Here is a 16,415-nt window from a genome sequence, read left to right as displayed (position 1 = left end):
GTGTAATCCGCAGTATTCATTGGCATCGCTTCACTTTTATTTGTGTTGATCTTGTACCCCAATATTTCTCCATATTCCTTCAATTTCTTATGTAGTTCTTTTATTGACACCTCTGGTTCTGTTAGATATACTATGATGTCATCTGCAAATAAAATGATTTTATACTCCTCCTTCATTTTTATCTCTTTTATTTTATTTTCTATTCTTATCTATTCGGCCAATGGTTCTATTGCTAAGGCAAACATTGAGGGGGATAATGGACATCCCTGTCTAGTTGACCTATTTAATTTAAATTGGTCCGATACATATCCATTTACTGTTACCTTCACCAATGGTCCATTATACAATGCTTTAATCCAATTTATTTATTTTTCTGGTAGATTGAACCTCTGTAATACTTTAAATAAATAGTTCCACTCTACTCTGTCAAAGGCTTTTTCTGCGTCTAAAGCAACAGCCACTGTTGGTTTCTTATTTCCTTGAACTGCATGAATTAGATTAATAAGTTTACAGACATTATCCGCATTACAGACATTACAGACATTATTTCTTATTAAATTCAGTTTGATCTTGTTTTACTATTTTTGGTACACAATCAGCCAATCTCTGCTAATAATTTTGCTATTATCTTATAATCTGAGTTAAGCAGAGATATTGGTCTATATGATGCTGGTGTTAATGGATCCTTCCCTGTCTTTGGTATTACTGTAATTATTGCTGACTTACATGAATCTGACAAGTTTTGTGTTTCTTCTACCTGGTTCATTACTTCCAGGAGAGGAGGAATTAATAACTCTTTAAATATTTTCTACAATTCTATTGGGAATCCATCCTTTCCTGGTGTTTTATTGTTCGGCAGCTTTTTTAATATATCCTGTACTTCCTCTATTTCAAATGGTTTTATTAGTTTGGTTTGTTCCTCTTCTTGCAATTTCGGCAGTTCAATTTTAGCTAAAAACTCTTCTATTTTATCATCTTTCCCCTCGTTCTCAGTTTGGTATAATTGTTCATAAAATTCCTTAAAGTTTTCATTAATCTCTATTGGGTTATATGTAATTTGTTTGTCCTTTGTCCTTGATGCCAATACAGTTCTTTTAGCTTGTTCTGTTTTAAGTTCCCAGGCTAATATTTTATGTGCTTTTTCTCCCAGTTCGTAGTACTTTTGCTTTGTTCTCATTATGTTCTTCTCCACCTTGTACGTTTGTAATGTTTCGTATTTTACTTTTCTGTCCGCCAATTCTCTCCTTTTCGTTATATCATCCCTTTTTACTAGTTCCTTTTCTATACTTACTATCTCCCTTTCCAACTGCTCTATTTCCCGATTGTAGTCCTTTTTCATCTTAGTCACGTAACTTATTATCTGCCCTCTAATGAAGGCTTTTATTGTATCCCACGATATAAATTTGTCTTTCACTGATTCTGTGTTTATTTCAAAATATATTTTAATTTGGCGTTTATTAAACTTTCTAAATTCCTGCCTTTTAAGTAGCATGGAGTTTAACCTCCATCTATATGTTCTTGGTGGGACGTCCTCCAGTTCTATTGCTAATAACAGGGATGAATGATCAGATAGTATTCTAGCTTTATACTCAGTTTTCCTAACTCTTGAATATGGGCCAACAACAAAAACATATCAATCCTTGAGTATGTTTTATGCCTACTTGTATAATATGAATATTCCTTCTCTCTTGGGTGCTGCCTCCTCCATATATCCATGTTTCATTTCCTGTATTGATTTAACCATAAATTTGGCTACTTTGTTCTTTTTGCTTGTCTTTTGTCCAGTTTTATCAAATATTGGATCCAAATTAAGGTTAAAATCCCCTCCTATCAATATATTTCCTTGTGTATCTACAGTCTTCAAAACAATATCCTGCATAAACTTTTGATTCTCCTCATTAGGTGCATATATATTGAGGAAATTCCAAAATTCTGAGTATATCTGACACTTTATCATTACATACCTCCCTGCTGGATCTATTATTTCCTCCTCTATTTTGATTGGTACATTTTTATTAATTAATATAGCTGCACCTCTAGCTTTTGAATTATATGATGCTGCCGCTATGTGTCCTATCTAGTCTCTCTTTAATTTATTATGTTTCACTTCAGTTAGATGCATTTCCTACACAAATGCTATATTCTATTTTTCTCTTTCTTCAGTAAATTTAGTAGCCTCTTTTAATTTGGTTATGTATTCCATTAATGTTTATAGTCATATAGTTCAACGTGGTCATCTTATATCTTGCTTACACTTCTTTTCCGCTTCCTCACCACCTCCCATTTTCATCTCTCAGTTTTCCCTTTTTAAACTCAATGTACGACAACACATTTAAAACATAAAATACTCAAACAATTGGTATAAACAAGGAGGCTTACAACTGCCAAACTTTAAAAATTATTATAGAGCCGCACAATTAAGATACCTATCAGATTTTTATCAAACAAGGGAAAAGCCAGATTGGACTAGATTAGAACTAGATAAAATAGGGGAGAAGATACCTGAACATATATTATATAAATGGCATGAAAAATTGGTACAACGTAGGAATTCTCCAGTATTACATCATCTGATCAATATTTGGAAGAAGATTCATGTAGAAAGGAATAAAACAAATTACCAATTACCAAAACTAATACTGACGCAAAATCAACTAATCCCTTTTACAATAGATAACCTTTCCTTTAGAGAATGGGAGAAAAAAGGGATCAAAAGAATAGAAAATTGCTTTTCAGGAAATAAATTACTATCCTTTGAACAAATGAAGGATTAAATATAATATAACTCAAGATACAGTGTTGGCATACTACCAACTGAAATCCTACTTGAAGGACAAATTAGGAAGCAGTCTGAGGTTACCAGAGGGAAGTAATTTTGAATATGTGATTACAGACACAATGATAATCAAAAGATTTATAACAAATATGTATATTAAACTGCAAGAAAAGGAGAATGAGGAAACAAATGGTCAAACTAAACAAAAATGGGAACAAGATTTAAACATAAAGATAAAGAAGGAAACATGGGAGAAGTTATGCTCTGGAACTATGAGAAATACAATAAACACGAGGTTACGTATGATACAATATAACTGGATACACAGGCTATATATTACACCTCAAAAGTTAAATAAATGGGACAGATGTTTTAGTTGTAAAAAGGAAATGGGAACAACAATTCATGCCATCTGGACGTGTGAGAAAGTGAAAAAATTTTGGGAAGATCTAAATCAGATATTAAATAAGATCACAGTAAGCAATATACCAAAAAACCCAGAGATCTTCCTCCTAAGTAACATAAAAAACAAAGAATTTGGACTTGATTTGGATGGAGCACAAAAAAGATTTGTTAGGATAGCCCTAGCTGTAGCAAAAAAATGTATTATGTCAGCCTGGAAATTAGAAGATAACTTGAGAATACAACAATGGTATATAGAAATGAATAAATGTATTCCATTAGAAAAAATAACATATAATTTAATAAATAATATTACAATATTTGAACAAATATGGGAGCCATACATGAAACACAATAGAGAAATCCTACAGGGGACATCTACCACCTAAAATGACAGAAGGAGAAGGAAATGAAAAGAATTGACTCAGTGGAATTTCTTGTTTATTTTTATTGAGTGACAACATTGTTTGACGGGTTTAATGTATCTTAGATTCTGAACTTTAAATGAATGGGAGGGAAAGTAGGGAGGGTGGGATGGGAAGGGGGGGGGGAAGAAAACGACACTATATATTTGAAAAGGAAAATGTATGTATCTTGATCAATGTAGTTTATAGTGTGAAAAATAAAAAATAAAAAAAAATACTTCAACAATTCCCACACCCAATAATACCTTAACCCCAAATGCTTCCCCCCTCTCTGGGTTGCCCCTTATCCCTTGTCGGGTAACCTCAACTCCCCTTTCCATTTGGATTGCGATCTTGCTCGCAAGCGTCAACTGATTTTGCAGTGACGGTTATTCCCTCTCCCCCAAGCCCCCCCAGAAAACACTTTTTTTACACATATAACAAAGTTCTCTTTTTTCCCCCTTCCTTCTTTCCCTTCTCTTTTCCCTCTTTAGTTCTTTACATGTATATTGTTTTTACATCTTTATATATACTTTATCACCGTTCTTCATTCTTATTACATCTCTTCATCTCTCCTTCTGTCCTGCAAACGTTCTGAGAATTCTTGTGCTTCCTCCGGATCCGAGAACAGTCTCTTTTGCTCCCCGGGTATAAATATTTTAATCACGGCTGGATGTCTTAACATGAATTTATAACTTTTTTCCATAGGATTGATTTTGCTGTATTAATCTCCTTCCTCCTCTTTAAGAGTTCAAAACTGATGTCTGGGTAAAAAAATATTGTTTGACCCTTGTATTCCAATTGCTTATTATCTTCTTTAACTTTATTCCTTGCCCGCTCCAGTTTATTTTCTCTTGTCGTATATCTCAAAAATTTTACTAAGATGGATCTTGGTTTTTGATGTGTCTGCGGTTTAGGAGCTAATGCTCTGTGTGCCCTTTCTATTTCCATTTCTTCCTGCATTTCTGTCGTTCCCAGGACCTTCGGGATCTATCCTTTTATAAATTCCTTCATATCTGTGCCTACTTCACCCTCCTTCAGGCCCACTATTTTTATGTTGTTTCGCCTACTATAATTTTCCAACATATCAATTTTCTGAGATAACAACTCTTGTGTCTCTTTAATTTTTTGTCACTTTCTTCCAATTTTTCTCTTAAGTCATTTACTTCCATTTCTACAGCCGTTTTCCGCTCTTCCACATTCTCTACTCTTTTCCCTATTTCTGTCATTACCAGTTCTAAACTTTGCATTTTATCTTCTAGCTCTTTTAATTTTCCTTTTAATTTCACTGAATTCTGATGACAACCATTCTTTTAATGCTCTCATTTGTTCTCAAAAAAAGCTTTATCTATATTCTGTTCATCAGTTTTACCTTCTATTTCTCTGTGAAGATCTTGGTCTTCTTTTTCCTCCTCTTTTGTGTCTGTACCTCTTTTGTGTTTGTCTCTTCTCTTCTTTGTGTCTGTGTCTCTTCTGTTTTTCCTGATGAGTTGCTTATATCTCTTTGTCGGGCCTCTTCTTGCTGGGCCTCTTGCTGTTGGACCTCCCCTCCTGGGCTTCTCGTCTGTCAGGTCTCCTGCTGTTGATCCTCTTGTCAGTCACCCCACCATCTTTCTCTCTCGCCTGGTACCTCGCTCCCTCCCCTGCCGCCATCCACATCCTCCAGCTGAGCGCCCTGCTGTCGGGCATCCCTCAGCTGGCCGCGCTGTGGCTGCCCGCTCCTCGGCTGAGCCCCCTCTCCCATCGGTGTTTTCTTTTTCCTTTGATTGCGCTCTTTTGTTTGGCTCCAAGAGCCATTTTTGAAGTCCTCCGGTCGGGAGGTCGCGACTCCACAGGGCAGGCACCAACCTTGGGGATTGGGCACTCCTCACCAACACAGTTCCCTGTTCCTTCGTGCAGGCAAGGCCGTCTTCTTTCTTCTCCGGTGACTTTCCTTCTTGTTTTCCGGTTGTTTTTACTTTCTCCTTCTTGGGTGCCATCTTCATTTTCTTCTCTGTAACTTTATCTTCTATTTCTTGTATTTTATATTTGTTGAGCTTTGTCTTTTCCTGACTTTTTTTCTGGAGATGGCTGGTTTTCCCGACCGGCCACTACTGCATCACGTGATTCCTTCTGAGCAGTGATGTTGATGGGACATTCCAGCTGACACGAGAGACTGGGGACCCACTGGAGAGGCTGCAGATTTATTCACAAGAATGATTCCTGGAATTAAGGGATTATCACACAAGGAGCATTTGACAGCTCTTGGATTGTACATTCAGAAAAATGAGGGGAGATCTTGAAGAAACATTTTGAATGTTGAAGGCCCTGGATGGAGTAGGTTGCAAGGTTGTTTCCCATGTTAGGGAAGTCTAGGACAAGAGGGTACAACTTCAGGATTGCAGGGCGCCCATTATAACAGAGACGTGGAGGAATTTCTTTAGCTAGAGTGTGGTGAACCTCTGGAATTTGCTACCACGGTCGTTTGTTGAGGCCAGGTTGTTGGGTGTATTTAAGGCAGAGATTAATGAGTATCTGAATAGTCAGGTTATGGGGAAGAGGCAGGGGAGTGGAACTGAGTGGGAGAATGGATCAGCTCATGATGGAATGCCTGAGTGGACTAGATGGGCTGAATGGCCCACTTCTGGTCCTGTATCTTATACTACAATCTGGAGCAAAAATACCAGTCTAGTTAGTGCAGCATTAGTATAGTGCTATTAGAGTGCTATCAACCTGGGATCGAATCTGGCGCTGTCTGTAGGAGTTTGGACGTGTCTGCGTGGGTTTCCTTCGGGTGCTCCGGTTTCCTTCCACATTTCAAAGACGTACGGGGTTGGTGGATTAATTGGTTGCATGGGTGTTTTTGGGCGGAGCAGGATTGTGGGTCAGAAGGGCCTGTTGCCGTGTAACGACACTCATTCAGCTGGCCCCAAGCAGAATTCAGGGGCTGAAGGGGGTCCTGCTGCGACCTGCGGCGGGTGATGAGCCGAGCTGTGCACTAATGGGGTCCTTGCTTGATTGGCTCCAGGATGGCCGAATGGATAAAGAAGCAGGCAGAGCGGGAAACGGAGAAGGAGCAGAGGCGGCTGGAACGGTTGCAGCGCAGGGTGGCTGAGCCCAAGCACTACTTCACCGACCCGAAGTATGAGCAGCAGTTGGATGAGATGTCGGAGCGCCTGGAGGACTCTGTGCTCAAAGGTACGGCTGTGCTTGCAAACCAGTTTGTCCTGGAAAAAAGCGGCACAGTTGGCGTAGCAGTTCGCGCAACACCTTTACAGCGCCAGCGATAGGGTCTGGGTTTGAATATTGCACTGTCTGTCGGGAGTTTGTCTGTTTTCCCTGTGTCTGTATGGGTTGTCTCCGGGGACTCCGGTTTCCTTCCACCATTCAAGAAGTACCAGCGGTGTAGGTTACGTGGGTGTAAATTGGGCGGCACGGACTCGTGGGGCGAAATTGCCTGTTACCATGTTGTATGTCTAAATTAAAGGACAAACATCAATCAGTGATTAGAACATAGAGATATACTGCATAGTACAGGCCCTTCGCCCCACCACATAACCTAATCCCAACAATTACTTCGAATTTCCCTGCAGCATAATCCACATACCGATCTCTTCAAAGATCCTATTGTACCTGCATCCACCACTGTTGCTGGCAATACATTCTGTGTATCCACCACGTTGGCCATGAATACAAATTCATTTGGGATCTTGTTACCATCTTGAACCTAAATTTTATTTTACAGTTTAAAAATAAGTAACAAAGAATCCTATTTTAACCCTTAACCGAGAATTTAGAAACCTCAAAGTCAGACCAGGTGATAATCTATTGATCTGATCAGTTGCATCTTTTTCTGAAGAAGATTACAGGGGAAATAATTAACCATAGAAATTCTGTATAATCTATGATTCCTTTTCATTTACTTTTTCAAACCATAACTTTACTCTCCAGCATGCAATGAACATAATTATTACAACAAGTAAAAATGCAATGCTGGAGAAACTCAGCTGGTCAAATGGTGTTCTTATCTTCTTTGGCTTGGCTTCGCGGACGAAAGATTTATGGAGGGGTAATGTCCACGTCAGCTGCAGGCTGCAAAGATAAAGGCACATAACCAACATTTCAGGCTTTAGAGTGTCCAGACAGAAAATCAAATGTTGTTCCTCCAATTTAACAGCATGAGGGCAAGGATAGACATATGAGCATGGGAGTGGGGTGCAGAATTGAAATGATTGGCCACTGGGAAATCCCTGTAACCGATTGAATAAAACAGCACAGTACAGGCCCTTTGGCCATCAATGTTGTGCCAGCATATCTATTTCTTCCTCAGGAAAAAAAAAAGAAAGTACTAAACACTCCCTGTCCCGAAACCCTCTATTTTTCTTTCATCCATATGTCCATCTAAGGATCTCTTAAATGCCCCCAGTGTTTCAGCTTCCACCACCGTCCCTGGCAAAGCATGTCAGGCACCCACAACTCTGTGTTTTTTTAAAAAAAAGTACCCCTTTGTGTTTTACTTTTCTTCTTTGTCCTCGGTCCAGAGTCGCGGCGAGGCGAGCGATTTTATTTCAGTGGAAGGATGGTGCCCCGCCTACTCATGACCAGTGGTCTTGTGGACCTCGTGTCCTGTCGGAATATGGAAAAGATTAATTATTCAGTTAATAATTCAGATATAAGATTTCAGATGCTCTGGGAGTCATTTGTGGCTCACCATCTTACTTTATAATTTCACTCCGATGTAATTAAATTGTCTGACTTGTATCTTTATCTACATTCTTTTTATTTATTTTTTTTCTACCTTCATTTTTCTTTTAAAAATAATCATATACAGCATCTGGCCGCGCTGTTAGGCAGGGGGTCTTGAGTTTTTCTCCTTTACTATTTTCTCTATTTTTATAAAAGATATACCATCATAATTGTAACCGTTGAGCTCTAGAACCATTCGAACTATAGAACACTCATCACTAAAACAGCTCCTTCAGCCCATCTAGTCTGTGTCGAACTGTTATTCTGCCTGGTCCCACTGACCTACGCCCAGTCCATAGTCCTCTATACCCCTCCTGTCCAAATTTTTCTTTCTTTTTAAAATATCTTTATTGAGTTTAACTTATAAGCTTACTTACAGAGTTTTAGAAAAGAAAGCGGATAACAAATCATTTGTACACATGTAAGCCCACAAAAAATAGATGAAGCTAAGTCGAGAACTCCTTAATAAATGTAAGAAATAATAATTTGAATTGATCTGTAAAACCATGTTAAACCCGTTTGCTGAGTAAAGCAAATGGAGAAAAAAAATCTAAGCTACCCCTTCCCTCTGATCAAGGTTACCTTACATAATAAATAAAAATGAAACTGTGGATCCAGTGGTGACCCCCCCCCCACCCCCCCCAAGACATCGGACAATGAATCTCCGGAGCACTACATTTTTCTTCAGTGTCAAAGTCAAACCCACATTCACCACTTCAGATGGTAGCTCGTTCCACGCTCCCACCGCTCTGCAGCATTGGCCGAGAACTGGAGAGACTTGAGTCGATCTCAGTGAGGTGTAAAATTCGGACAGGACCAGGCAGGTTAGATGCAGGAAGAATGTTCCTGATGTTGAGGGGAAGACCAGAACAAGAGGTCACAGTCTAAGGAAAAAGAGGAAGTCATTTAGGACTGAGATGAGTTGTGAACGTGGAACTCTCCACGTTGTGGAGGCCAATTCCTTGGAATTCAATAGGGAGTTGAATGTAGCCCCATTGGCTAAAGTGGTCCATGGGTACGGGAAGAAAGCAGGGATAGGGTACTGGGATTGCATGATCAGAAAGGCTTGAAAGGCTGAATGGCCTTCTGCTCCTATTCTGCATTGTGGAGTTGTCACATGGTCTTATTGATTCCAAGCTAACGTGCACTGCTAGTTTAAATAGTTAAACAGCTGGATTTGTTAATGTCAGCGGCAGTGATATTGGAAGTGAACCCACAAGATGCCAAAATATTTATTTATTAAAACGGAAGAGAATTATCTTGCTGTATTCAGTTAACGAGTAGAGCTCCAGTTCCTGCTGTGCTGCCTGAACACCCGTGTCACTAAACGAAGAAACAAGGCTAATTTCCCACCCCCACCCCTCCCTAACCTTGCACCACCCACACTAGATTATTCTCAGAAAATGAAACTGAGGTGTATATGGCATTCTTAACTTCTGCTTTTCTCTTCAGGTTTACAAGCATCGTCGAGTGAGGCGGTGGCAGCGGAAGGTGGATCCCGAAAGCGTGCCTGTCCAACAACGCGCAACACTGGGCCAGGAAAGAAAAGCTGTCTCTGGTAAATAACTTGAGTGATGGAAGCAGGACTTGACTATCTGGCCCGATCTGTCTGCTCAGCCATTTAAAAAGGTCATGTCCGACCACCTTCCTGAAACCCTTAATTCCCCTACTATGCAAATATCTGTTGAACTGCGGCTTCATTTCATTCATTCTGCTTTCTCGGGCAGAGAATTCCTCAGGTTGACTACCCTGGGAGAAGCAGGTTGTCCTTGTCTCCATCCCAAATCTATATCACTACAAAAGTGAGGGACAGTGTAGCTAGGTAGTCATTGTCGGAGTAGACTGAGTCACAGTGGTAAGGCTTTAGCTCAACAGGTAAGAGGTGAGGGATAGTAGGAGTTAAAGTAAGAAAGGGCCACCCTTTTCAAGGAACAAAGAGGATTCAGCAGGTAGAAACAGGTAAGGGCAGCTTTTAGATACAGTTTCATATAACATAACATAACAATTACAGCACGGAAACAGGCCATTAGGCCCTTCTAGTCCGCACCGAACCAAACACCCCTCTCTAGTCCCACCTCCCTGCACAATGCCCATAACCCTCCATCTTCTTCTCATCCATATACCTGTCCAACCTTTTCTTAAATAATACAATTGACTCCGCCGCCACTATTTCTCCCGGAAGATCATTCCACACAGCTACCACTCTCTGAGTAAAGAAGTTCCCCCTCATGTTACCTCTAAACCTCTGCCCCTTAATTCTTAACTCATGTCCTCTTGTTTTAATCTTTCCTCCTCTTAACGGAAATAGTCTATCCACATCCACTCTGTCTATCCCTTTCATAATCTTAAATACTTCTATCAAATCCCCTCTCAACCTTCTACGCTCCAAAGAATAAAGACCTAATCTGTCCAATCTCTCCCTATACTCCAGATGCTTAAACCCAGGTAACATTCTGGTAAACCTTCTCTGCACTCTCTCCACTCTGTTTATATCCTTCCTATAATTAGGCGACCAGAACTGCACACAGAACTCCAAATTAGGCCGCACCAACGTCTTATACAATCTCAACATCACCTCCCAACTCCTATATTCCATGCAATGATTGATAAAGGCCAGCATACTAAAAGCCTTCTTCACCACCCTATTCACGTGAGTTTCTACCTTCAGGGAACGATGTACCGTTACTCCTAAATCTTTCTGCTCTTCTGTATTCATCAATGCTCTCCCATTTACCACGTATGTCCTGTTCTGATTCTTCTTACCAAAATGAAGCACCTCACACTTATCAGCATTAAAATTCCATCTGCCATTTTTCAGCCCACTTTTCTAAGCAGCTCAAATCCCTCTGCAATCCTTGAAAACCTTCTTCATTATCCACTATTCCACCTATCTTAGTATCGTCTGCATATTTACTAATCCAATTTACCACCCCATCATCTAGATCATTAATGTATATAACGAACAACAATGGGCCCAATACAGATCCTTGAGGCACACCACTGGTCACCGGCCTCCAACCTGACAGACAATTATCCACTATCTCTGGCCTCTCCCTTTCAGCCAATGTTCAATCCATTTGACTATCTCAAAATTTATACCTAAAGACTGCACCTTCTTAACTAACCTTCCATGTGGTACCTTATCGAAGGCCTTACTGAAGTCCATATAGACAACATCCACTGCGCTACCCTCATCCACATTCCTAGTCACTTCTTCAAAAAATTCAATCAGATTGGTCAAACATGACCTTCCTCCCACAAATCCATGTTGAGTGCTCCTGATCAGACCCTGTCTATCCAGATGTTTATAAGTACTATCTCTAAGAATTTTCTCCATTAATTTACCTACCACAGACGTCAAACTTACAGGCCGATAGTTGCCAGGCTTCCTCCTTGAACCCTTTTTAAATAACGGAACCACATGCGCAATGCGCCAATCCTCCGGCACTATCCCCATATCTAATGACATTTGGAAAATTACCGCCAGAGCCTCTGCTATTTCCTCCTTCACTTCTCTCAATGTCCTGGGGAAGATCCCGTCTGGTCCCGGAGACTTATCCATCTTTATATTCTTCAAAAGCCCTAAAACTACATCTTTTGTAATCTCTATATTCCCCATATTTACCCAATTTGCTTTTTTTATCTCACATTCTCCTTAGTGAATACCGAAGAAAAGAAACTGTTCAATATCTCCCCCATTTCTCTAGGCTCCACACACAGTTTTCCGCTCTGATTCTCTAAGGGACCAATTTTGTCTCTAGCTTTCCTTTTACCATTAACATATTTGTAGAACTCTTTTGGATTAGTTTTCACCCTGCTTGCCATAGTTTCCTCGTACCTTCTTTTAGCTTTCCTAATTCCTCTCTTAAGATTCCTCTTACATTCAATGTATCTTTCAAACATCCCCTTAACTCCATGCTTCTTATATCTAATGTATGCCTCCCTTTTTCTTCGAACCAAGTTTCCAATATTCCTTGAAAACCACGGCTCTCTCAATCCTTTTGCCCCTCCTTTTAACCTAACAGGAACATAAAGCTTTTGCACTTTGTTCCTCCAGTCATAAACAGCAGGAATGGCAGCCAAGGCAGGGGATGCTCCTCTGCAGAATGTGGATCTCCATGGAAGCCAGCAGTATCCCTGATGACTCATCAGCGAGAAGTGCATCCAGCTGCAGCTCCTGACAAGCTGAGTTAAGGGATTGGCGCTGGAGTTGGATGAGCTCTAGATCATTTGGGAGGAAGAGGGGATGATAAACTGGAGTTACTGGGACACTATTACACCTAGGAGGCAGGAGGAGGGTGGATGGGCGATAGTCAGGAGAAGGAAAGGGGACAGGCAGTCAGTGTAGGGGACCCCTGTGGCCATCCCCTCAATAACAAGTATACCATTTTAGATACTATTGTGGGGGGGGGGTTAAACGACCTACCAGTCACAAGCCACGGCGATCAGGTCTCTGGCAAAGCATCTGGTCCTGTGGCTAAGAAGGGAAGATAGGAGAAGAGGCGAGCTCTAGTGATAGGGGATTTCATAGTTAAGGAAATGGATAAGAGGTTCTGTGTAAGAGATTGAGTATCCCGGATGGTATGTTATCTCCCTGGTGCCAGGGCCCGAAATATCTCAGATCGAGTTAAAATGGCATTCTCAGGAGGGAGGGTGAGCAGTCAGATGTCATAGTCCAGGTAAACACCAATGATGTTGGTAGGAAAGGTGAGGAGGTCCTACAAGGAGAGTTCAGGGAGTTAGGTGAAGGACAGGATATCCAGGCTTGTGATCTTAGGACTGCTACCCATGCCACGAGCTAGTGAGGTTAGAAATGGGAGGATAATGTAGCTAAAGATGTGGTGCAGGAGGAAAGACTTCAGGTTTTTGGATCATTGGGCTCTTTTCCAGGGAAGATGGGACCTGTCCTGCCGGGATGGTTTGGATCTGAATTGGAAGGGGACTAATATCCTTGCGGGAATGTTTGCTAGTGCTGCTCTGGTGGATTTAAACTAGATTTGCAGGGAATGGGAAGCAGATGGCCAGAGCAGATAGAGGAGTGGAGGAGGGAAAAGATGATGTTAAAATTGCATGTACTGTTAGAATGCAACAGGTTGAATGTGGTGGAGATGTTCTCAGGTTCATTTATTTCAATGCAGGAGTATTGTAGGAAAGGCAGACGAGGTTAGACTGACATTGTGGCCATTGGTGGAATTTGGTTGTAGGACTGGCAGCTGAATATTGTAGACTTCAGACGCGATAGAATGGGTGGGATGAAAGGGGGAGGAGTGGCATTGCTCATCAGGGAAAATATCTTGGGCAGGACAGACCAGAGGGCTCGTCTACTGAGACTATATGGATGGAGCTGAGAACCGAGAAAGGTATGGGGTTGTATTATAGACCACCCAATAGTCAGCGAGAATTGGAAGAGCAAATCTGTAGAGAGATATCAGACAGAAGCAGGAAACACAAGGTTGTGATCGTGGGAGATTTTAACTTTCCACATATTGTCTAGGACTCCCATACTGTAAAAGGGCTGGATGGTTTGGAGTTTGTCAGCATTCAACGATTGCTGAAAGGAGAAGGGTGGTGATTGCTTCTGCTTCTCAGACTGGAGGCCTGTGACGAGTGGAGCCTCTGGGATCGGAGCTGCCACTATTGTTGTTTGTCATCTATATCAATGATCTGGATGATAATGTGGTAAATTGGATCAGCAAGTTTGCAGATGACACAAAGATTGGAGGCGTAGTGGACAGCAAGGAAGGTTTTCAAAGCTAGGAGAGGGATCTGGGCCAACTGGAAAAATGGGCTGAAAAATAGCAGATGGAATTTAATGCAGACAAGTGTGAGGTGTTGCATTTCGGAAGGACAAACCAAGAAAGGACATACACAGTAAATGGTCGGGCACTGAGGAGTGCAGTAGAACAGAGGGATATGGGAATACAGATACATTATTCCCTGAAAGTGGCATCACAGGTGGATAGAGTTGGAAAGAGAGTTTATGGCTGTAATGCGCGTCGAAAGAACCAAAGACTTGTTGATCCAAACCAAGGGTTTTATTAACTAAAAGACTGGAGCATATAACAAGTATGTCGACCAGTCCAGAATGACCTGGTCTGGCTAGGAGCAATCCTTTAAGACCTGCCAGTAGGTGTGGCTACACACTCAGCCAATCACAGTCATCCTACACTACAATCTGTACATATACACATTGGTGATAGAATCTGTACTATCACATTGGCATGTTGGCCTTCATAAATCAAAGAATTGAATACAGGAGTTGGGATGTTATGGTAAAGTTGTATAAGACATTGGTGAGGCCAAATTTGGTGTATTGTGTGCAGTTTTGGTCACCTAATACAGGAAAGATATCAATAAGATAGAAAGAGTGCAGAGAAGATTGACTAGGATGTTGCCCAGACTTCAGGGACTGAGTTACAGGGAAAGGTTAAACAGGTTAGGACTTTATTCCCTGGAATGTAGAAGAATGAAGGGAGATTTGATGGAAGTATTTAAAATTATAAGGGGGATAGACAAGGGGAACTTCTGCACTCAGGGAGTGGTGGGATTGTGGACTGAGCTGCCAGCTGAAGTGGTGAATGTGGGCTCAATTTTAACATTTAAGAAAAATTTAGACAGGTACGTGGATGGGAGGGTTAAGGACTGGGTGCAGGTCAGTGAGTCTCAGCAAAAATAAAATGGTTCAGCACAGACTAGAAGGACCGAAATTGCCTGTTTCTGTGCTGTAGTGTTCTATTTCCCAGAATCTGTTGTCATCCTTGGAAAAAAGTGCTGGGTGTCCACCTTATCTAAGTCCCACATAATCCTATATACCTCTCATCCTTCTTTGCTCCAAGGAGAAAAACCTTTCTTTATAAGACATACTCTCCATTCCATGTGACCTCCTGGTCAATCTTTTCTGCACCCTCTCCAAAGCTTCCACATTCTTCCTGTAATGAGTTGACCAGATCTGAACTCCATAGTTTTAAGTGTGTTCTAATGTTACCTCGCTGCTCTTGAACTCAGTCCTCTGGTAATGAGATTGATGAACTGAATCCTGTAATAGTTACACCACAGAGGAGAATTTTCAGAAGGCCTTTGACAAAGTGCCGCACATGAGGCTACTTAACAAGATAAGAGCCCCATATATAACAGGAAACTTACTAGCATGGGTAGTCGTCTGGAAGCAGAGTGTCGGAATGCAGGGATCGTATTTCCGGTTGTCTGCCATTTTCTATTGGTGCTCCAGTGGGGTCGGTGATGGACCGCTTCTTTTTATACTCCATTTTAATCAATTAATTAAAAGACATTGAATGTCTTTGTGGCCAGGTTTGCAGATAATACAAAGGTAAGTGGAGGAACAGGTAGTGTTGAGGAAGTGGGGAGGCTGCAGAAGGACTTAGATGAGGAGAATGGGCAGAGAAATGGCAAATTAAATACAGTGTTCGGACGTGCATTTTGGTTAAAAAAAATATTTTGTAATGGGGAGAAAATTTAAAAATACTCAGATGCAAAGGGACCTGGGAGTCCTCGTACAGGTTAATTTCAAGGTGAACTTGCATGTTGAGTCAGCGGTGAAGAAGCCAAATGCTGGCATTCTTCTCAAAAGGAACAGAATATAAGAGCAGGGATATGATGTTGAGGCTCTACTAGTGAGACCTCGCTCGGAGTATTGGGAGTAGTTTTGGGCTCATTTGAGAAAGGCTCTGCTGCTGTTGGAGAAGGTCCAGATGGGAATGAAAGGCTCTTGGCCTGTACACATTGGAACTTAGGAGAATGGGGGGATGGGGGGGGAAATCACATTGAAACATTTCAGACATCGAAAAGCGTGGACAGAGTGGATGTATGATGGGAGAGTCTAAGACAATAGGGCACAACAGGATTGAAGGGAATCTACTTAGAACTGAGATGAGGAGGAATTTCTTCAGCTAGAAGGTGGTGAATCTAGAATTTGTTGCCACAGACAGTTGTGGAGGCTGTCACTGGGTATATTTAAGGCAGAGATCAATAGGTATCTGAATAGACAGAGTGCTAAGTGTTACGTGGAGAGGGCAAGGGAGGGGTGTGAACAGGAGAATGGATCAGCTCATGATGGTTATTTAGCCAGAAGATAGTAAATCTGTGGAATT

General features: G+C 41.2%; 1 protein-coding gene across 2 annotated transcripts in view; it reads left to right on the top strand.

Moving 5' to 3' along the window:
• Nucleotides 1–16,415, top strand: part of sde2 (SDE2 telomere maintenance homolog (S. pombe)) — a 111,917-nt gene that overhangs the window by 33,991 nt on the left and 61,511 nt on the right. For both annotated transcript variants that reach the window (XM_069887822.1, XM_069887823.1), the window contains exons 4-5: nucleotides 6,590–6,759; nucleotides 9,760–9,865. In XM_069887822.1, the coding sequence (XP_069743923.1) occupies nucleotides 6,590–6,759; nucleotides 9,760–9,865 (276 nt within the window). The remainder of the gene's footprint in view (nucleotides 1–6,589; nucleotides 6,760–9,759; nucleotides 9,866–16,415) is intronic.

The sequence above is a fragment of the Narcine bancroftii genome, chromosome 6, assembly GCF_036971445.1.
Source record: "Narcine bancroftii isolate sNarBan1 chromosome 6, sNarBan1.hap1, whole genome shotgun sequence".
NCBI classification, from domain to species: domain Eukaryota; kingdom Metazoa; phylum Chordata; class Chondrichthyes; order Torpediniformes; family Narcinidae; genus Narcine; species Narcine bancroftii.
Note: the sequence above shows the minus strand (reverse complement) of the source record. Positions and strands in the feature narration are given on the sequence as shown.